General features: G+C 46.9%; 1 protein-coding gene across 1 annotated transcript in view; it reads left to right on the top strand.

Annotated features, from left to right (window-relative positions):
• The window catches only part of LOC139272802 (transcription initiation factor TFIID subunit 4-like), a 190479-nt gene that overhangs the window by 74267 nt on the left and 93974 nt on the right, over positions 1–22238 (top strand). The window contains exon 11 of the mRNA XM_070888948.1: positions 7402–7532. Coding sequence (XP_070745049.1) covers positions 7402–7532 — 131 coding nt within the window. The remainder of the gene's footprint in view (positions 1–7401; positions 7533–22238) is intronic.

Raw genomic sequence — 22238 nt, 5'->3', positions numbered from 1 at the left:
ATGAAGAGGAAAGTCATGGACTGCAGGAGGATATCAATTGACAGGTCAGGTGGGCAGAGCAGTGGCAAATGGAATTTAATCTGGAGAAGTGTGAGGTAATGTGTTTGGGGAGGGCTAACAAGGAAAGGGTATACACATTAAATGGTAGGATTCTGAGAAGTGTAGAGGAACAAAGGGACCTGGGAGTGCAGGTCCACAGATCTATGAAGGTAGCAGGCCAGGTAGATAAGGTGGTTAAGAAGGCATACTTGCCTTTATTAGCCAGATTTCGGGCCAGTGGAACCATGAACTTTTTTTTATTCGTTCAAGGGATGTGAGTGTCGCTGGCAAGGCCAGCATTTATTGCCCATCCCTAATTGCCCTCGAGAAGGTGGTGAACCGCTGCCTTGAACCGCTGCAGTCCGTGTGGTGAAGGTGCTCCCACAGTGCTGTTAGAGAGGGAGTTCCAGGATTCTGACCCAGCGACGATGAAGGAATGGCCGATATATTTCCAAGTCAGGATGGTGTTGTGTGACTCGGAGGGGAACATGTAGGTGGTGGTGTTCCCGTGCGCTCGCTGCTCTTGTCCTTCTCGGTGGTAAAGGTCGTGGGTTTGGGAGATGCTGCCGAAGAGCTCATCCAGTGTTTACTTGATTAGCAATTAGACTTGTCTTAAAGGTTCTCCTTGGAACCGTTAGGTTTCTGAGCAGCAGGATAATTCATTATGCATCACATGGCATCACATTCCTGTCCTTGTATATTGAATGATTTATGAGTAGCACCATGGGAGCGTTTATATATGGCTGCAGTGATTTATTTTTTAACGAGCCTTTCTTCTCGCACTTTCTGTTTCTCATTGGTTATCTTACCTGCGTAGGTCACCTATGATGCTGCCTAGAATTACGTTGAATTTTACAGCACAGAAACTGGCCATTCGGCCCAACTGGTCCGTGCCGGTGTTTATGTTCCACACGAGCCTCCTTCCTGTACTGTACTGCGTGCAGTTTTGGTCACCTTACTTAAGGAAAGATATACTAGCTTTGGAGGGGATTTACAGAGATGATTCACTCGGCTGATTCTGGAGATGAGGGGGTTACCTTATGATGATAGATTGAGTAGACTGGGTCTTTACTCGTTGGAGTTCAGAAGGATGAGGGGTGATCTTATCGAAACATTTAAGGTAATGAAAGGGATAGACAAGATAGAGGCAGAGAGGTTGTTTCCACTGGTCGGGGAGACTAGAACTAGGGGGCAAAGCCTCAAAATACGGGGGAGCCAATTTAAAACCGAGTTGAGAGGGAATTTCATCTCCCAGAGGGTTGTGAATCTGTGGAATTCTCTGCCCAAGGAAGCAGTTGAGGCTAGCTTATTGAATGTATTCAAATCACAGATAGATAGATTTTTAACCAATAAGGGAATTAAGGGTTACGGGGAGCGGGCGGGTAAGTGGAGCTGAGTCCACGGCCAGATCAGCCATGATCTTGTTGAATGGCGGAGCAGGCTCGAGGGGCTAGATGGCCTACTCCTGTTCCTAATTCTTATGTTATGTTCTCCCCTCTTCACCTCACCCCGTCAACCAACCCTTCTATTCCTTTCTCCCTCGTGTGTTTATCCAGCTTCCCTTTAAATGTATCTCTGCTATTCGCCACAACCATTTCCTGTGTTAGCAACTTCCACATTCTCACAGGTGGATACCACACGATCCTGACTTGGAAATATATCACCGTTCCTTCATCGTCGCTGGATCAAAATCCCAGAACTCGCACCCTAACAGCACTGTGAGAGCACCTTCATCGCCCCGACTGCAACGGTTCAAGAAGACGGCTCCCCACCACTTTTTGCGGGCGATTAGAGATGGGCAACCTAAAATTCTAAATAGAGGCAAACATAAAGAATTGTCAGAAGCAGCTGGCAATGCAACACAGGCCTACATCGCAAAACTAGTTCCCCACAAGTTCCAATGGCACAAACGCAATATTCCGGGAGCTGCTAAGTTTGCATTCATTTATTCCTTTTCAGATTGGTTATTTCTGCACCCGGCACCAATTCCCATTCGCCCATCACCCCCCTGTGCTCACTGACCGACATTGGCTCCTGGTTAAGCAACGTCTCAATTTTAAAACTCTCATCCTTGTGTTCAAATGCCAGTTTTCATCACTCCACCATTGGTGGCTATGCCTTCAGCTGCTAAGTCCCCAAGCTCGAATTGGCTCCCTAAACCTCTCTGCCTCTGCACCTCTCTTTCCTCGGGAGGGAGCGGGGTGGGGTGGGGTGGGGGGGTGGGCGGTGAAGCCATTGAAAGATTTAAAACCAAAAATGCGGATTTTAAAATTGGGGCGATACTGGACCGGCATCCAACATAGATCAGCGAGCACAGGGGCGATGGGGGAACGGGACTTGGTGCGAGTTAGGACACGGCAACAGTGTTTTGGGTGAACTCCAGTTTACGTAGGGTAGAATGTAGGAGGCCAGCGTGGAGTGTGTTGGAATCGTCAAGTCCAGAGGTAACAAAGGCATGGATGAGAGCTTCAGCAGCAGATAAGCTGAGGTAGGGGCGGATTCGTGCGATGTTAGAGGTGGAAATGGGCGGTCTGGGTGACGGCGTAGACATATGGTCGGTAGCTCATCTCGCGGTTAACTATGACGTCATGGTTGTGAACAGACTGGGTCAGCCTCACGGTTGCCAGAGAGAGGGATGCAATCAGTTGCAAGGGACCAGAGTTTGTGGCGTGGACCAAAGACTACGGAGGACGGAGGGTGAGGGGGGGGACCTTTATATATCGAAAAAAAACACAACCATAAAAACATTCCCAAAACATTGCTTAAGCCACCACAGTACAAATCGCTAAATGAAAAGAAAAAACAATCACCCTTACGGTACATACATTAACATACATAAGGTAACACTCGACCACTAAATCTACCTCCACACAGTATACACCATACCTTTACCACCAGAGGGTGCTACTGCTGGAGACCTAAGGGTCACCTGTACACTGCAGGTAACCAAGTATAAAAGGGAGCTCACCTCTTGGTGTCCTCACTCCAGGAGCTGCAATAAACAGACTTAAGGTCCCTACAGTTCAAGTACTATACCCTTACCTCGTGGAGTCGTTATTAGTGCTTGCATATAGTACACTTTAGGAGTCCCTTACCTACGTCTCCGCAGTAGGCATCGTTGGACTGCCCTGATTTCCCAGGCGGCCAGTGCGAGGCGCGCATTAGTCCAAACTCGCGCCGGTGTCGCAACCAGGGACGTTGCACACTGGGTGCAGCTCTTCTGGGCGGTGCTGTTCCGCGCCGCCGCTAAACCAGACTCGAGGATCGCAGCGGGGCGCTGGAGGCTGACCGCCCGCCCACAATGCCTCGCCGCCGCCTCCGCACTGCACTGGGAGCGTCGGCCTAGATTCCGGTGCTGAAGTCTCTGGTGTGGGACTTGCACCCACTCTGAGGCGAGAGTGCTACCTGCTGAGCCACAGTTGACACATTAACATGGGAGGTGTGTGTGCGTGCGCGCGTGTGTGTGTATGTATATTTGGAACCTTTTTAAATAAATACCTGTTTCTGTTGCTCTGTGTACCATTTTCCACCAAGCTGTGCTTTTCCTCCTGTTATCTCTTTAATACAGTCCGTGTCTTCCAAGTGACCTCGAAAATAGAATGCTTGAGGCAAAATAAAATATGTATATTTCTCGGTGCTTGGAGCCAGCTTTTTGGTTCTGAGATGACGGGTTATTTGAAGTTGGAACGTTATAAGAATCATGATCCTCTACCCCTCCAATCAATAAAAAACAGTCTTTATTTTTTTTATTTAGACACAGTATTTTGTTACGATCTCATTTTCGGGAAAACTGGAATTTTTGCGCATCTCCGATTTCCATCGCTCCACCATTGGTGGCCGTCCATTCAGCTGCCTGGGCCCTAAGCTCTGAAATTCAGCTGCCTGGGCCCCAAGCTCTGGAATTCCCTCCCAAAACCTCTACTCCTCCCCCGCCGGCCCTCCTTTTAACAACTTGCATTTATATAAGGCTTTTAATGTCGCAAAATGTCCCATGCATTTTACTGGAGTGTTGTCAAACAGAATTTGACACTGAGCCGCATGAAATATTAGAGCAGATGATCTGAAGCTTCATCAAGAGGTAGGTTTAAAGGAGCATCTTAAAGGCGAACAGAGAGGTGGCAAGGTTCAGGGAGGGAATGCCAGAGCTTAAGGAGCAGCTGAAGTTGCTCCTTAAAACCTACCTCTTTGTCTGAGCCTTTGGTCACCTGTCCTAATATCTCCTTACGAGACTTGTCAGATTGTAACGCTTCTGTGCAGTGCCTTGGGATGTTTTACCAATTGAACAAGTACTTTGGTTCTGTCTTCACAAAGGAAGACACAAATAACCTTCGCGATGGACTAGGGGTCTGAAGGTCTAGTGAGAAGGAGGAACTGAAGGATATCCTTATTAGGCGGGAAATTGTGTTGGGGAAATTGATGGGATTGAAGGCCGATAAATCCCCAGGGCCTGATAGTCTACATCCCAGAATAATTAAGGAAGTGGCCCTAGAAATAGTGGATGCATTGGTGATCATTTTCCAACAATCTATCAACTCTGGATCAGTTCCTATGGACTGCAGGGTAGCTAGTGTAACACCACTTTTTAAAAAAGGAATGAGCGAGAAAACGGGTAATTATAGACCAGTTAGCCTGACATCAGTAGTGGGGAAATGTTGGAACCAATCATTAAGGATGAAATAGCAGCACATTTGGAAAGCAGTGATAGGATTGGTCCAAGTCAGCATGGATTTATGAAGGGGAAATCATGCTTGAAAAATCTTCTGGAATTTTTTGAGGATGTAACTAGCAGAGTGGACAAGGGAGGACCAGTGGATGTGGTGTATTTGGACTTTCAAAAGGCTTTTGACAAGGTCCCACACAAGAGATTGTTGTGCAAAATCAAAGCACATAGTATTGGGGGTAATGTACTGACGTGGATAGAGAACTGGTTAGCAGACAGGAAGCAGAGAGTCGGGATTAACGGGTCCTTTTCAGAATGGCAGGCAGTGACTAGTGGAGTGCCGCAGGGCTCAGTGCTGGGACCCCAGCTCTTTACAATATATATTAATGATTTGGATGATGGAATTGAGTGTAATATCTCCAAGTTTGCAGATGACACTAAACTAGGTGGTGGTGTGAGCTGTGAGGAGGACGCTAAGAGGCTGCAGGGTGATTTGGACAGGTTAGGCGATTGGGCAAATACATGGCAGATGCAGTATAATGTGGATAAATGTGAGATTATCCACTTTGGAGGCAAAAACACGAAGGCAGAATATTATCTGAATGGCGGCAGATTAGGAAAAGGGGGCAGCGAGACCTGGGTGTCATGATTCATCAGTCATTGAAGGTTGGCTTGCAGGTACAGCAGGCGGTGAAGTTGGTATGTTGGTCTTCATACCAAGGGGATTTGAGTATAGGAGCAGGGAAGTCTTACTGCAGTTGTGCAGGGCCTTGGTGAGGTCCCACCTGGAATATTGTGTTCAGTTTTGGTCTCCTAATCTGGGGAAGGACATTCTTGCTATTGAGGGAGAACATAACATAAGAATTAGGAACAGGAGTAGGCCATCTAGCCCCTCGAGCCTGCTCCGCCATTCAACAAGATCATGGCTGATCTGGCCGTGGACTCAGCTCCACTTACCCGCCCTCTCCCCATAACCCTTAATTCCCTTATTGGTTAAAAATCTATCTATCTGTGACTTGAATACATTCAATGAGCTAGCCTCAACTGCTTCCTTGGGCAGAGAATTCCACAGATTCACAACCCTCTGGGAGAAGAAATTCCTTCTCAACTCGGTTTTAAATTGGCTCCCCCGTATTTTGAGGTTGTGCCCCCTAGTTCTAGTCTCCCCGACCAGTGGAAACAACCTCTCTGCTTCTATCTTGTCTATCCCTTTCATTACTTTAAATGTTTCTATAAGATCACCCCTCATCCTTCTGAACTCCAACGAGTAAAGACCCAGTCTACTCAATCTATCATCATAAGGTAACCCCCTCATCTCCGGAATCAGCCTAGTGAATCGTCTCTGTACCCCCTCCAAAGCTAGTATATCCTTCCTTAAGTAAGGTGACCAAAACTGCACGCAGTACTCCAGGTGCGGCCTCACCAATACCCTGTACAGTTGCAGCAGGACCTCCCTGCTTTTGTACTCCATCCCTCTCGCAATGAAGGCCAACATTCCATTCGCCTTCCTGATTACCTGCTGCACCTGCAAACTAACTTTTTGGGATTCATGCACAAGGACCCCCAGGTCCCTCTGCACCGCAGCATGTTGTAATTTCTCCCTATTCAAATAATATTCCCTTTTGTTGTGTTTTTTCCCAAGGTGGATGACCTCACATTTTCCAACATTGTATTCCATCTGCCAAACCTTAGCCCATTCGCTTAACCTATCTAAATCTCTTTGCAGCCTCTCTGTGTCCTCTACACAACCCGCTTTCCCACTAATCTTTGTGTCATTGCAAATTTTGTTACACTACACTCTGTCCCCTCTTCCAGGTCATCTATGTATATTGTAAACAGTTGTGGTCCCAGCACCGATCCCTGTGGCACACCACTAACCACCGATTTCCAACCTGAAAAGGACCCATTTATCCCGACCTTCTGCTTTCTGTTAGCCAGCCAATTCTCTATCCATGCTAATACATTTACTCTGACTCCGCGAACCTTTATCTTCTGCAGTAACCTTTTGTGTGGCACCTTATCGAGTGCAGCGGAGGTTCACCAGACTGATTCCTGGGATGGCAGGACTGACATATGAGGAGAGACTGGATCGACTGGACCTGTATTCACCGGAGTTTAGAAGGATGAGAGGGGATCTCATAGAAACATATAAAATTCTGACTGGACCGGACAGGTTAGATTCGGGAAGAATGTTCTCGATGTTGGGGAATTCCAAAACCAGGGGATATAGTCTGAGGATAAGGGGTAAGCCATTTAGGACTGAGATGAGGAGGAACTTCTTCACTCAGAGTTGTTGACCTGTGGAATTCCCTGCCGCAGAAAGTTGTTGATGCTGGTTCATTGGATTTTTCAAGATGGAGTTAGATATGGCCCTTGCGGCTAAAGGGACCAAGAGGTATGGAGAGAAAGCAGGAACGGGGTCCTGAAGGAATGATCAGCCATGATCTTATTGAATGGTGGTGCAGGCTCGCAGGGCCGGATGGCCTACTCCTGCACCTATTTTCTACGTTTCTATGTTGCTACATTAAAAGGCACTATATAAATACAGGCTGTTGTTGTTTAATGAATGGGGGCAATCGACATTGAACTTGCAACTTAAAGAATCGGGCGCTGCATTTTGGGCTCAATAGCAAGTAATGTGGCCGTTTTGTCTTGAGTCGCGCAGGACGAGTAATAAATGATGCATTGCTCCTCCTTTTCAGGGAAGAGACACGGTGTGACGGAGGTGAATTCTGACGTGTTGAACACCATATCTCACGCAACGCAAGAGCACTTACGGGAACTGGTGGAAAAACTCACTGTAATCGCACAGCATCGGATGATGGTGTATAAGGTTAGTCCTCTGTTTTTTGCAAATTATGTGTCGATGGTAATCATTTGTGGGAACTTTGTATACTGGATCCTTGGCGTTGTAAATACGGGCACAGAGGCAGTTAGTTCTGCTAACCTTTTACAGATCACAGGTTCGGCCCCCAGCTAGAGTATTGTGGCCAATTCCGTGCACCACTCTTTGGGAAGGATCTCTGGCAGAGGGTCCAGAGGAGATTGAGTAGAGTGGTGCCAGGGATGAGGGACTTCAGTAATGCGGAAAGGCAGGAGAAGCTGGGGTTGATCTCCTTCGAACAGCGAAGGTTGAGAAGAGATTTATTGGCCCAAAAATTACCGTCTGACAGATGCCTCCGACCAAAATTTTTTAACAGAAGTACCTGGTGGTCCTGCAGGATCGAACACTTGTGCACCGAGGCCTAGATATGCAGCCCACGCATCCCAGGAGCGTGTGCGTATTTATTTTGTGTTTTTGATAATGCTAAAAATAAACTTGCCTTCATGGACAGGATTTTTAATATTAAAAATAAGTCATAACATTATTTTTTTTCTATCAAAACTCCTACACTGGTAAAAGCAGGCCATACGCTTGCTTTTACCAGGCGTTTGAGTTTGAAGGACATTCGTTGGGCAAAAAGCTCAAATCTCCACTTGCGGAGTCCCTTCTCCCGGGGATGCGTGCGATTTGACAGATCGCAAGTGCCGGGTTCAGTCGCATGCGCTTCGCGGGCTGAAACCCAGAACTTGAGCGGCCTCTTGGGGCGCGTACGCACCCAGAGAGGCTGCAATTTCAAGGCCAGTAAAGGTATTCGGCCGGTTGAACGCCGGCCCCTGAGTCCCTTCGGGGCACGCCAGATTAGCTGTGATGCGCTGGCTGTATAGGGCTCTCTTAGCTGGGTCTTTAAGTGCCCCGGCGTTAACTTTTTTGCGTACTGCTTCTGCTGTCCCCTCTGCTTTGCGGCTATGTTAATGTCCATGATGGATCGGGTTGGGCGGTGGTCCGTCCAGCAGTCGTCGGCTCCTGTCATGGCGCGGGTGATGCGCACATTCTTGCGATCCCTGGCTCGGACGATGACATAGTTGAGCAGGTGCCAGTGTTTAGAGCGAGGGTGTTGCCATGATGCCTTGTATTTGTCCCTCTGGTCGAACAGAGTGTTGGTGATGATAGTTCATGTTCTAGACATTGTGTCAGGAGTAGGGTACCGCTGGAGTTGGCTTTCCCTACCCCCTCTCTGTCAATCACGCCTCCCCTGAGGGCTGTGTCTTTGCTGACCCTGGCATTAAAGTCACTCAGGACGGTCAATTTGTCGCCCGTGGGAACGCGGGACAAGGATGTCTCGAGGTTGGAATAAAAACCCTCTTTAGCCTCATCCGTTGCATCGAGTGTTGGGGCGTACGCACTGATGATTGTGGCACACTGGTTCCGGGATAGGGTGAGGCGAAGAGTCACAAGGTGTTCGTTAGTCCCACGGGGAGACTTTGAGACGGTTGACCAGCTCTTTTTTGACGGCAAAGCCGACTCCATGAAGGCGGCATTGTTCCTCTGGTTTTCCTTTCCAGAAAAAGGTGTAACCTCCACCTTGTTCCTTGAGCTGGCCTTCCCTTGCTCGCTGGGTCTCGCTTAGGGCCGCGATGTCGATGTCAAATCGTCTAAGTTCCCGGGCATCTATGGCGGTGCGGCGTTCCGGCCTGTTGCTGTTGGATTGGTCCATGAGGGTCCTGACGTTCCAGGTTCTGAACTTCATACTGACGAAGTGGAAGATGCCTGTGCGTGAGTTCTTTTAACGTGGGGTGGCCGCTGCACACCAGGAACCACACGGGCTTAGCTGAGCACGGTCTTGGTCCAGTGGCAAGGGGGTCCAAGACGCCTGGAGACCAGGCACTGCTGTATGAGCCTAATTGCCTACGGCGAAGTGTTGGCCGCAAGCTCGGTACCGAGTAGCGCCATTGATGGTTGGTGGCCCGAGGCTAGGTTGGGGGGCAGGCATTAGGAAGGTCAGCTGTCCGCTGGAGTTCCGAGGGATGTTTTAAAAAGTTTCTTCCAAGTTTTCCAAAGTTATTTAAAAGTTTCTATAAAAAGTCTGAAATGTAAGTCCGTGGTAGGTGATAAAAGTTTTCCCAAATTGTTTAAAAGTTTAAAAGTCGATTAAAAGTTTAAGATGCAAGTCAGTAGTAGGAATTCCGGCCCCTCGAAGAAATTATGGCAGCTTGGTCCCTTCGGACAATTGGCCCCGGAGTCCCTTCGGCCGGTTCAACGCTGGTCCCGGAGTCCCTTCGACCGGTTCAACGCACATACTGAGGCTCAATTCCAGGATATAGTCAATGTATTCACTGAGGCATATGAAAGCATGGGCCTTCCGCTTAACATCCGTAAGACAAAGGTTCTCCACCGCCCGGGCCTCGCCGCACAGCACTGCCCCCCAGTCATCAAGATTCACGGTGTGGTGCGTTTCCCATTTCTCGGGAGCCTCTTATCAACAAAAGCAGAAATTAAGGCGGAGATTCAACATCGCCTCCTAAATCATGAAGGGTTTTGATGGAGTAAATAAGGAGAAACTGTTTCCAGTGACAGAAGGGTCGGTAACCAGCGGAGACAGATTTAAGGTGATTGGCAAAAGAGCCAGAGGCGACACGAGGAAAAAGATTTTACGCAGCGAGTTGTGGTGATCTGGAATGCACGCCTGAAAGGGCGGTGGAAGCAGATTTAATAATATTCAAAAGGAAAATGGATAAATACTTGAATGGGGGAAATTTGTAGGACTATTGGGTAAGAGCAGAGGGGAGTGGGACTAATTGTATATATTTCAAAGAGCCGGCACAGGCACGATGGGTTGAATGGTCTGTGCTCTATGATTCTATGCTTTAAGAAGGAACGTGGGGCGAAGAGCAGACATGTTATAAAAAGGATATAGAGGCAGTGGAGAGAGTGCAGAGGAGATTTACTAGGATGATACCAGAAATGTGAGGGTATACATATCAGGAAAGGATGGGCCTCTTTTGCCTTGTAAAAAGAAGGCTGAGGAGTGACTGAAAGGAGTAAAATTATGAAAGGTTTTGATAGTGGATACAGAGAGAGTTTTTCCACTAGCGTAACTAGAGGCCGTCAATATAAGATAGTCACCCAGAAATCCAATAGGGAATTCAGGAGGAACTTCTTTACCCAAAGGGTGGTGAGAATGTGGAACTCGCTGCCACAGGGAGTGATTGAAGTGAATAGTATCGATGCATTTAAGGGGAGGCTAGACAAGCATATGAGGGAGAAGGGAATATAGGGTTATGCTGATAGATTTCGATGAGGAAAGACGGGAGGAGGCTCGAGTGGAGCATAAACGCCGGCATGGACTGTTTGGGCCAAATGGCCTGTTTCTGTGCCGTATATCCCATGTAATCCTGTACAAGACAACAAGCATTCTCTTCCTGCTCCCTATTTAATATCCTGTGCTGCATCATTCTATGATTTGATTCCCTGTAGTTCATTTTGTTTTATAATCTCTCCTTGCTCCCTTTGCGAGCTGCTCATCATCGCAAGTCATCATTTGGTGGGAGCAGTGGGAAATAGAGTCCTAAATGCTGTTTGCAAAATGGAATTTCTTTGCCCCTGGGTAGGCAGGAGCGATTATCAAACAAAATTTGAGAGAGCCGCATAAGCTATCGAGACAGGTGAGGTAGGTTTTAAGGAGGAGAGGGAGGCGGAGAGGTTTAGGGAGGGAGTTCCAGAGCTTCTCGCCCAGGCAGCTGAAGGCACGGCCACCAATGGTGGGGCGTTGGGGATGCACAAGAAGCCAGAATTGGACGTGCGCAGGATTGTAGGACTGCAAAGGGAATGGAGTATAAAAGCAGGGAAGTCTTGCTACAGTTATATAAGGTATGGGTAAGGCCACACCTGGAATACTGCGTGCAGTTTTGGTTTCCATATTTACGAAAGGATATACTTGCTGTGGAGTCAGTTCAGAGAAGGTTCACTCGGTTGATTCTGGAGATGAGGGGGCTGACTTATGAGGAAAGGTTGAGTCGGTTGGGCCTCTACTCATTGGCATTCAGAAGAATGAGAGGTGATCTAATCGAAACGTATAAGATTATGAGGGGGCTTGACAAGGTGGATGCAGAGAGGATGTTTACACTGATGGGGGAGACTAGAACTAAGAGGTATAATCTTAGAATAAGGGGCCGCCCATTTAAAACAGAGATGAGGAGGTATTTCTTCTCTGAGGGTTGTAAATCTGTGGAATTTGCTGCCTCAGAGAGCTGTGGAAGCTGGGACATTGAATAAATTTAAGACAGAAATAGACAGTTTCTTGAGCGATAAAGGCTTATGGGGAGCGGGCAGGGAAGTGGAGTTGAGGCCATGATCTTATTGAGTGGCGGAGCAGGCTCGAGGGGCCATATGGCCTACTCCTGTTCCTATTTCTTATGTTCTTATAAATTGACAAACTACCTCTCAGTCAGTGAAGATGCCTCTGGACTTCCTGCCCGGCTCCAATAGCGGCTTATCCGAGTGGCAAATTATTATTTTTTCTTTCTGCGAAGTTCACATTGCCCCTGGTGACTTTCTATCCCTTCGGCATGTTTTCTGGGTGTGAATTAAGGGGATTACGTTTTGTTACTGAGCCAAAAAATCACCACGATTGCTCTTGATCTTTCTCGATTATTTCCTTGATGGCCGCTTGCATTTATACAGCCCCTTTAACAGAGTAAAACGCCACACGAGATATTGGGGCAGGTGACCAAAAGATTGGTCAGAGGTTGGGTTTAAGGAGCATCTTGGCGGGGGAAAGAGAGAGAGAACGGCTAAGAGGCTCAGGGAAGGGATTCCAGAGCTTACGGCCCAGACAGCTGAAGACACGGCTGTCAAAGGTGGGGGAGATTAATATCGGGGATGCTCAAGATGCCAGAGGTGCTGATTTAAGGTGCTAAACTGTGACTCTTGTCTGATGGGGGTGTCTTAAGTTGACATCATAACATAAGAAGCAGGAGTAGGCCATTTAGCCCCTCGAGCCTGCTCCGCCACTCAATAAGATCATGGCCTCAACTCCACTTCCCTGCCCGCTCCACATAACCCTTGACTCCCTTTTAATTATAAAATCTGTCTACCTCTGTCTTACTGTAATCAATGTCCCAGCCTCCACAGCTCTCTGGGGCCGAAAATTCCACAGATATACAACCCTCAAAAGAAATTTCTCCCCAACTCAGTTTTAAATGGGCGGCCCCTTATTCTGAGATGATTCCCCCGAGTTCTAGTTTACCCAACGAGTGGAAACATCCTCTCTCCATACACCTTGTTGAGCCCCCTCATTATCTTATGTTTCGATGAGATCACCTCTCATTCTCATCCAATCCAATGAGTATAGGCTCAACCTATCTTCATAAGTCAATCACCTCATCTCCGGAATCAACCGAGTGAACCTTCTCTGAACAGCTTCCAATGCAAGTATATCCTTCCTTAAATACAGAGACCAAAACTGTACGCAGTACTCCAGGTGTGGCTTCACCAATACCCTGTACAGTTGTAGCAGGACTTCTCTGCTTTTATACTCTATCCCCCTTGCAATAAAGGCCAACATTCCATTTGCCTTCCTGATTACTTGCTGTACCTGCATACGAACTTTTTGCGTTTCATGCACAAGGACCCCCAGGTCCCTCTGTACTGCAGCACTTTACAAATTTTCTCCGCTTTTTAAAAAAAAAAATAATAATTTGCTTTTCTATTCTTTCTGGCAAAGTGGATAACCTCACATTTTCCCACATTATACTCCATCTGCCAAATTTTTGCCCACTCACTTAGCCTTTCTATATCCCATTTGCAGATTTTTTGTGTCCTCCTCACAATTTGGTTTCCCACCCATCTTTGTATCATCAGCAAACTTGGCTACATTACACTCATTCCCTTCAGCCAAATCATTAATATAGATTGTAAATAGTTGAGGACCCAGCACCGATTCCTGCGGCACCCCACTAGTTACTGTTTGCCAACCGGCAAATGACCCATTTATCCCAACTCTCTGTTTTCTGTTAGTTAGCCAATCCTCTATCCGTGCTAATATATTGGGCCCAAATTTCCCCAGGAGTTGCTCTGTTTTTTTTTTGGAACAACTAGATTTTTTTGGAGTAACTTAAAAATCGCAATTCTCCCCATTTAAGTTGCTCCAGTGTAAGTGAGTTTGTTAGGTTTTGTTTTTAGTTCTGTTTTTTTTTTCAAAAGGGGGCGTTACCAGCCACTTAGGCCTGTTTTGGCCATTTAAGCAAGTTTAGCCAGCTAAAACTTACTCCAAACTAAGTTAGGCCAGAGTAAGTGACCACTTTTGAAAGCTCTGAAAAACCCTGCGGTGAGTTAAGAGATCCGTGTCGGTCGCCTCCAAATGACTGTTATGATAGGAATGCTATTTTTTTTTAAATCCCAAGCAGCGAGACTGGTGTATTAAACTGAGTAATATCTAGCTATCTTTAGTAAAAATATAAAGTACTGGAAAATCTTCGAAGATTCTTTTCTCCACCCTCCCAATCAAAACTCCCCCTGCCACCAACCTGTCTCTTGTAGCCCTCAGCGCAGGAAGGTATCGGCCGGCCTGTGCTGCAGGCCACTCGACCCGGGATAGGGATGACGAACATCGCGTCGTCTCTTTGATCGGCCAGGGATAGGGTCGCCCGGATCCAGGACGCGCTGGGAGGGTCAGGAGCTACTGCGCACGCGCGCAGACTCCACTGTGCACGTGCGCAGCTGCCGCCACTCTTTCCGGTGCAGGGCTGTAGCTCCGCCCACCATGCGTTCCGATGCACTGCGCCACAGGCCTGGAACCAACGGGGAGAATACGAAGGCAAGAAATCAGCGCCGTTTCTGTACTACAAAGTTGGTGCACCTCGAGGGGCAAACTTGGGCCCATTACCCCCAACCTCGTGAACTTTTATCTTGTGCAGTAACCTTTTATGTGGCACCTTTTCGAATGCCTTCTGGAAACCCAAATGCATGACATCCACTGGTTCCCCTTGATCCACCCTGCTCGTTACATCTTCAAAGAACTCCAGCAAATTTCTCAAACATGATTTCCCTTTCATAAAACCATGCTGACTCTGCTTGATTGAATCATGCTTTTCCAAATGTCCTGCTACTGCTTCCTTAGTAATGGACTCCAGCATTTTCCTAGCTTCAGATGTTAGACTAACTGGTCTGTAATTTCCTGCTTTCTCTCTGCCTCCTTTTTTAAATAGGGGTGTTACATTTGCGGTTTTCCAATCCGCTAGGACCGTTCCAGAATCCAGGGAATTTTGGTAGATTGCAACCAATGCATCCACTATCTCTGCAGCCATTTCTTTTAAGACCCGAGGATATAAGCCATCAGGTCCAGGGGACTGGTTCACCTTTAGTCCCATTATTTTACCGAGTACTACTTCATTAGTGATGGTGATTGTTTTAAGTTCCTCCCTCCCTATAGCCCCTTGATTATCCACTATTGGGATGTTTTTAGTGTCTTCTACCATGAAGACCGTGACACACAATATTTGTTCCAAGTCTCTGCCATTTCCCTTTTCTCCATTATTAATTGCCCCGTCTCATCCTTTAAGTGATCTACATTTACTTTAGCCACTCTTTTCCTTTTTATATACCTGTAGAAACTCTTACTATCTGTTTTTATATTTTATGCAAGTTTACTTTCATAATCCATCTTCCCTTATTATTTTTTTAGTCATTCTTTGTTGGCTTTTAAACATTTCTCAATCCTCTGGCCTCCCACTAGTCTTGGCCACATTGTATGTCGTTGTTTTCAATTTGATACCATCCCTTATTTCCTTCGTTAGCCACGGATAGTTCTCTTAGTCTTTCCTTCTCATTGGGATATATTTTTGTTGCGAGTTATGAAATATCTCCTTAAATGTCTGCCACTGCTCATCAACCATCCCACGCTTTAATCTATTTTCCCATTCCGTTTTAACCAACTGTGCCTTCATATCTTTGTAGTCTCCTTTATTTAAGCTTAGGACACTGGTTTGAGATCCAACTTTCTCACCCTCCAACTGAATTTGAAATTTAACCATGTTATGGTCACTCATTCCTCGAGGATCCTTTACAAGGAGATAATTTATTAATCCTGTATCATTACACAGTACCAGATCTAAGATAGCCTGTTCCCTGGTTGGTTCTGCAACATACTTTTCAAGGAAACCATCCCGGATACACACCATGAACTCTTCCTCAAGGCTACCCTGGCCAATTTGATTTGTCCAATCAATATGAATATTAAAATCGCCCATGATTATTGCCGTTTCTTTTTTACAAGCCTCCATTATTTCTTGATTTCTACTCCGTCCAACAGTGTAGCTACTGTTAGGGGGCATATAGACTTCGCCCACCAGCGACTTTTTCCCCTTATTATTCTTTATCTCCACCCAAACTGATTCAACATCTTGCTCTTTTGAGCCAATATCGTTTCTCACTAACGCACTGATCTCATCCTTTATTAACAGAGCTATCCACCTCCTATTCCTTTCTGTCTGTCCTTCCGAACTGTCACATACCCCTGAATATTTAGTTCCCAGTTTTGGTCGCCTTGCAGCCACGTCCCTGTAATGGCTGTCAGATCATACCCATTTGTATCTATTTTGTTATGAATGCTGCGTGCAGTGAGATAAAGAGCTTTTAAATTTGTGCTTTTACCATTTTTTGCTGCTTTGTCCCAACTTTTATGTTTTTACATTGTGCCCCTTCCTGTCACGCTCTGGATTTCATTTCCCCGGTTCTAGCCTGCTCCTTGTTCTTTGACTTTAAAAAAATTTTCTGATCACCTGAACCCTTCTTCCCCTTCCCCCACCCCCCCCCCCCCCCTCAATTATTCAGTGTATCCTTCCTTAAATAAGGAGACCAAAACTGTATGCAGCACTCCAGGTGTGGCCTCACCAATACCCTATACAGTTGTAGCAGGACTTCCCTGCTTTTATACTCTATTGCAATAAAGACCAACATTCCATTTGCCTTCCTAATTACTTGCTGTAGCTGCATACTAACTTTTTGTGTTCATGTACAAGGACTCCCAGATCCCTCTGTACCGCAGCATTTTGTAACCTCTCCCCATTTAAATAATTTGCTTTTATTTTTCCTCCCAAATTGGATAACCCCACATTTTCCCACATTACACTCCATCTGCCAAATTTTTGCCCACTCACTTAGCCTGTCTATATCCCTTTGCATATTTTTTGTGTCCTCCTCACAATTTGCTTTCTCATCCATATTTGTATCATCAGCAAACTTGGCTACGTTCATCCAAGTCATTCATACAGATTGTAAATAGTTGAGGCCCCAGCACCAATCCCTATGGCACCCCACTAGTTACTGTTTGCCGACCTGAAAATGACCCATTTATCCCCAACTCTGTTTTCTGTTCGCCAAACCTCTAGCCATGCTAATATATTATCCCCAACCACGTGAGCTCTTGTCTTGTTCCATAATCTTTTATGTGGCACCTTATCTAATGCCTTCCGGAAATTGAAATACACGACGTCTGCTGGTTCCCCTTGATCCACCCTGCTCGTTCGATCCTCAAAGTACTCCAGCAAATTTGTCAAACATGATTTCCCTTTCATAAATCCATGCTGACTCTGCTTGACTGCATTATGATTCTTCTATTAGAAGAATGAGAGGGGATCTCATTGAAACGTATAAAATTCTGACTGGGTTGGACAGACTGGATGTGGGGAGGATGTTTCCCCTGGTTGGGAAGTCTAGAACAAGGGGTCACAGTCTCAGGATACGGGGTAGGAAATTTAGGACCGAGATGAGGAGAAATGTTTTCACTCGGAGGGTGGTGAACCTGTGGAATTCTCTACCACAGAAGGCTGTGGAGGCCAAATCACTGAATATATTTAACAGGGAGATAGATCGATTTCTAGATAAAAAAGGCATCAAGGGGTATGGGGGGAAAAGTGGGAATATGGTGTTGAGATAGAGGATCAGCCATCATATTGAATGGTGGTGCAGGCTCAAAGGGCCGAATGGCCTCCTGCTCCTATTTTCTATGTTTCTATGTAAATATCCTGCTACTATTTCCTTAATGATGGACTCCAGCATTTTCCCAATGACACGTTTGGCTAAATTTCAAACAGCAGGTGACACAGTTCAGCTGATGGGAATCTGCTGTGTTGCTGTATGGTCACAAGTTGAATGGCTGAAATTTCTCTGGTTAGGAACCAATCATGCTGCTGTCTGATGGTCCCGTGCAGCCAGAGACCGGCTTTTCAAATGCGAAACTCCGTCCGTGCGCGAAATTTAGAATGGGCCGGGCACCCAATCGAAGGGACCGCGCACGGAAAATTAAATTAGAGGGAACACTGGTCAGGGCTTTAATACTGTATTGCTCAGAGACACGGACCATGTACAGTAGACACCAAGTCGCTCGAAAAACACCACCAATGATGCCTCTCTGCAAGATCCTACAAATCCCCTGGGAGGACAGACGCACCAACATGAACGTCCTCGACCAGGCCAACATCCCCAACATCGAAGTACTGACCACACTTGATCAGCTCCGCTGGGCGGGCCACATTGTCCGCATGCCAGACACGAGACTTTCAAAGCAAGTGTTCTATTCGGAACTCCTTCACGGCAAACGAGCCAAAGGTGGGCAAAGTAAACGTTATAGGGCTACCCTCAAAGCCTCCCTGAAAAAGTGCAACATCCCCACCAACACCTGGGAGTCCCTGGCTTAAAGACTGCCTGAAGTGGAGGAAGTGCATCCGGGAGGGCGCTGAGCACCTAGAGTCTAATTGACGAGAGCTTGGAGAAATCAAGCGCAGGCAGTGGAAAGAGCGTGCGGCAAACCTGTCCCACCCACGCTTTCTTTCCCTCAACGACTATCTGTCCCACCTGTAGCTCTTGTACTGGACTATTCAGCCACCTAAGGACTCATTTTGGCCTTCATAGCGAGAGGATTTGGGTATAGGAGCAGGGTGGTCTTACTGCAGTTGTACAGAGCCTTGGTGAGGCCACACCTTGAATATTGTGTACAGTTTTGGTCTCCTAATCTGAGGAAGGATATTCTTGCTATTGAGGGAGTGCAGCGAAGGTTCACCGGACTGATTCCTGGGATGGCAGGACTGACATGAAGAAAGACTGCATCGACTAGGCTTATATTCACTGGAATTTAGAAGAATAAGAGGGGATTTCAGAGAAACGTATAAAATTCTGACGGGATTGGACAGGTTAGATGCAGGAAGAATGTTCCCGATGTTGGGAAAGTCCAGAACCAGGGGTCACAGTCTAGGGATAAGGGGTAAGCCATTTAGGACCGAGATGAGGAGAAACTTCTTCACCCAGAGAATTGTGAACCTGTGGAATTCTCTACCACAGAAAGTTGTTGAGGCCAGTTCATTAGATCTATTCAAAAGGGAGTTAGATGTGGTCCTTGCGGCTAAAGGGATCAAAGGGTATGGAGAGAAAGCAGGAATGGGATACTGAAGTTGCATCGTCAGCCATGATCATATTTGAATGGTGGTGCAGGCTCGAAGGGCCGAATGGCCTAGTCCTGTACCTATTTTCCATGTTTCTATGTTTTAAGAGTGGAAGCAAGTCTTCCCCGATTCCGAGGGACCGCCTATGATGATGACTGAATACCAGAGATCTTAAAAATTCGCCCCTATCTTTTTAAAGCCCATCCTTTTTATACATGACTTTCAAGCTCCATTCAAGTTTTTTTTAATTAATTTTCAGTCAGCAACACATGCTGCATATCAGCTTCAACCACAGACCACAATTCCCATAGCCAGAGTAATTTGCTTTCAAGTTTAGATGTCTAACTGCAAAACCAAACAGGCAATTGCGTGTTTGAGAGCCGACATCCTGCTGCAATAATTTATAGAGGAAAAGATTAGCAAAATTTAAGTAATTTCCAAAGGGAGTATATTATGTGAATTGCCTTGGAGGGGCTCGTGAATTCTGCCACACGTGTGAGCAGGGCTCAATAATGTGCATTCATTGTGCCCCTGTGCAAGCTGAACTTGGCAGGAAAAAAATTAATAAATCTGAGCTCTCGTTACAACACAGCAGCTGAGCTAATTTGTCGTCGGAATTATGAAGGGGTTTGATAGGGTAAACATAGAAAATGGGTGCAGGAGCAGGCTGTTTGGCCCTTCGAGCCTGCACCGCCATTCAATATGATGTAACCTCAGTACCCTACCCCTGTCTTCTCTCTCTACCCCATGATCCCTTTAGCCGCAAGAGCCACATCTAACTCCCTTTTGAATATATCCAACGAACTGGACTCAAAAACTTTCTGTTGCAGAGAATTCCACAGGTTCACAACTCTCTGGGTGAAAAAGTTTCTCCTCATCTCGGACCTAAATGGCTTAACCCTTATCTTTAGACTGTGACCCCTGGTTCTGGACTTTCCCAACACCGGGAACATTCTTCCTGCAACTAACCTGTCCAGTCCCGTCAGAATTTTATAAGTTTCTATGAGATCCCCTCTCATTCTTCTAAATTCCAGTGAGTATAAGCCTAGTCGATCCAGTTTTTCCTCATATGTCAGTCCTGCCATCCCGGGAATCAGTCTGGTGAACCTTCGCTGCACTCCCTTAATAGCAAGAATGTCCTTCCTCAGATTAGGAGACCAAAACTGCACACAATATTCAAGGTGTGGTCTCACCAAGGCCCTCTACAACTGCTCCTGTACTCAAATCACCTCGCTATGAAGGCCAGCATGCCATTTGCCGCCTTCACCGCCTGCTGTACCTGCATGCCAACCTTCAATGACTGATGTACCATGACACCCAGGTCTCGTTGCACCTCCCCTTTTCCTAATCTGCCAGAAGAGTAGGTGTAGAGAAGATCGACAGGCCCAATGGCCTCCTGTGTTGTAACCAAAGATGTTCCACTTGGTAGTCCAAAACTACAACAACAACATGTATTTATATCGCGCCTTTAACATAGTAAAACATCCCAAGGCGTGTTGTGAGACAAAACAAATAAATTTGACACCGAGCCACATAAGGAGATATTAGGGCAGGTCAAAGAGGGAGGTTTTAAGGAGCATCTTGAAGGAGGAAAGGGAGGTCGAGAGGCGGAGAGGTTTAGGGAGGGAGTTCCAGAGCATTAGGGCCCAGGCTGCTGAAGGCACGGCCGCCAATGCTTGAGCAGTTATAATCAGGGATGTTCAAGAGGGCAGAATTTGAGGAGCGCAGACATCTCTGGGAGTTGTGAGGCTGAAGGAGATAGGGAGGGGTGAGGCCATGGAGGGATTTGTAGACACGGGTGAGAATTTTGAAATCAAGACGTTGCTTAACTGGGAGCCAATGTCTGTCGGCGAGCACAAGGGTGATGCGTGATCGGAATGCGGTTGCCGAATTTTGGATGACTTCAAGTTTACGTAGAATGTGGGAGGCCGGCCAGGAGTCAAGTCTCGCGGTATCAAAGGCCTGGATGTGAGTTTCAGCAGCAGATGCACTGAGGCAGGGGAGACGGGCAATGTTACGGAGGTGGAGACTCGAGGCCATGAATATAAAAAATAGTCACTAACAATTTCTCCTGTAATTTTCTTTTATGCTACTTGACCTCCTTTAACGGGCTGTGCAGCCAATTCAAAGTTCTGCTTGTGCACGGGGTTTTTTTTTCAGTTTCCAAGCCGGCAGACCGGCTGCGCCAGAGCTTGAGCGCTGCCCACTTAAAGGGAATGTTGGTCACTCAAAAATCCAATCTGGAACTCTGGAGAAACCTCTTTGCCAAGGGAGTGGTGCGAAGATGGAACTCGCTACCCCGGGGTGTGGTTGAGGCGAGTTGCTGAGATGCTTTAAGGGGACGCTAGATCAGTACACGAGGGAGAATGGAATTGAGGGATCTGTCAATAGGGTGAGAGTAAGTAAATGAGTGGAGAATAAGCAAGATTGGTTGGGCCAGATGGCCTGTTTCTGTGCTGTAAAATTAAATCAAGCGTATGGTTGTGTGGTGCGCGATTGATTAGTTATCATCATCATCGGCAGTCCCTCGGGATCGAGGAAGGCTTGCTTCCACTCTTAAAATGAGTCGTTAGCTGACTGAACGGTCCAATACGAGAACCACAGTGCCTGTCACAGGTGGGACAGATAGCCGTTAAGGGAAAGGGTGTATGGGGGAGATTGGTTTGCCGCACGCTCTTTCCGCTGCCTGCGCTTGATTTCTGCATGCTCTCGGCGACGAGACTCGAGATGCTCAGCGCCCTCCCGGATGCTCTTCCTCCATTTAGGGCGGTCTTTGGCCAGGGACTCCCAGGTGTTGATGGGGATGTTGCACTTTATCAGGGAGGCTTTGAGGGTATCCTTGTAACGTTTCCTCTGCCCACCTTTGGGTCGTTTACCGTGTAGGAGTTCCGAGTAGAGCGCTTGCGTTGGGAGTCTAGTGTCTGACATGTGGACAATGTGGCCCGCCCAGCGGAGCTGATCAAGTGTGGTGTCAGTGCTTCAATGCTGGGGATGTTGACCTGGTCAAGGACGCTAACGTTGGTGCGCCTGTCCTCCCAGGGATTTGTAGGATCTTGCGGAGATATCGTTGGTAGTATTTCTCCAGCGACTTGAGGTGTCTGCTGTATATGGTTCACGTCTCTGAGCCATACAGGAGGGTGGGTATTACTACAGCCCTGTAGACCATGAATTTGGTGGCAGATCAGTTATGGTGCCGATATCACTACACCTCTCCATCCTATTTGGAAATGCCATTGTTGGGTTTTAATTGCTGGGAAACTCTGGGAGCCCGACCTTGGTG

Source organism: Pristiophorus japonicus, chromosome 1 (genome assembly GCF_044704955.1).
Source record: "Pristiophorus japonicus isolate sPriJap1 chromosome 1, sPriJap1.hap1, whole genome shotgun sequence".
In the NCBI taxonomy this organism is placed as follows: Eukaryota; Metazoa; Chordata; class Chondrichthyes; family Pristiophoridae; genus Pristiophorus; species Pristiophorus japonicus.
The sequence above is the reverse complement of the archived record's forward strand: the minus strand, read 5'-3'. Positions and strand labels throughout refer to the sequence as shown.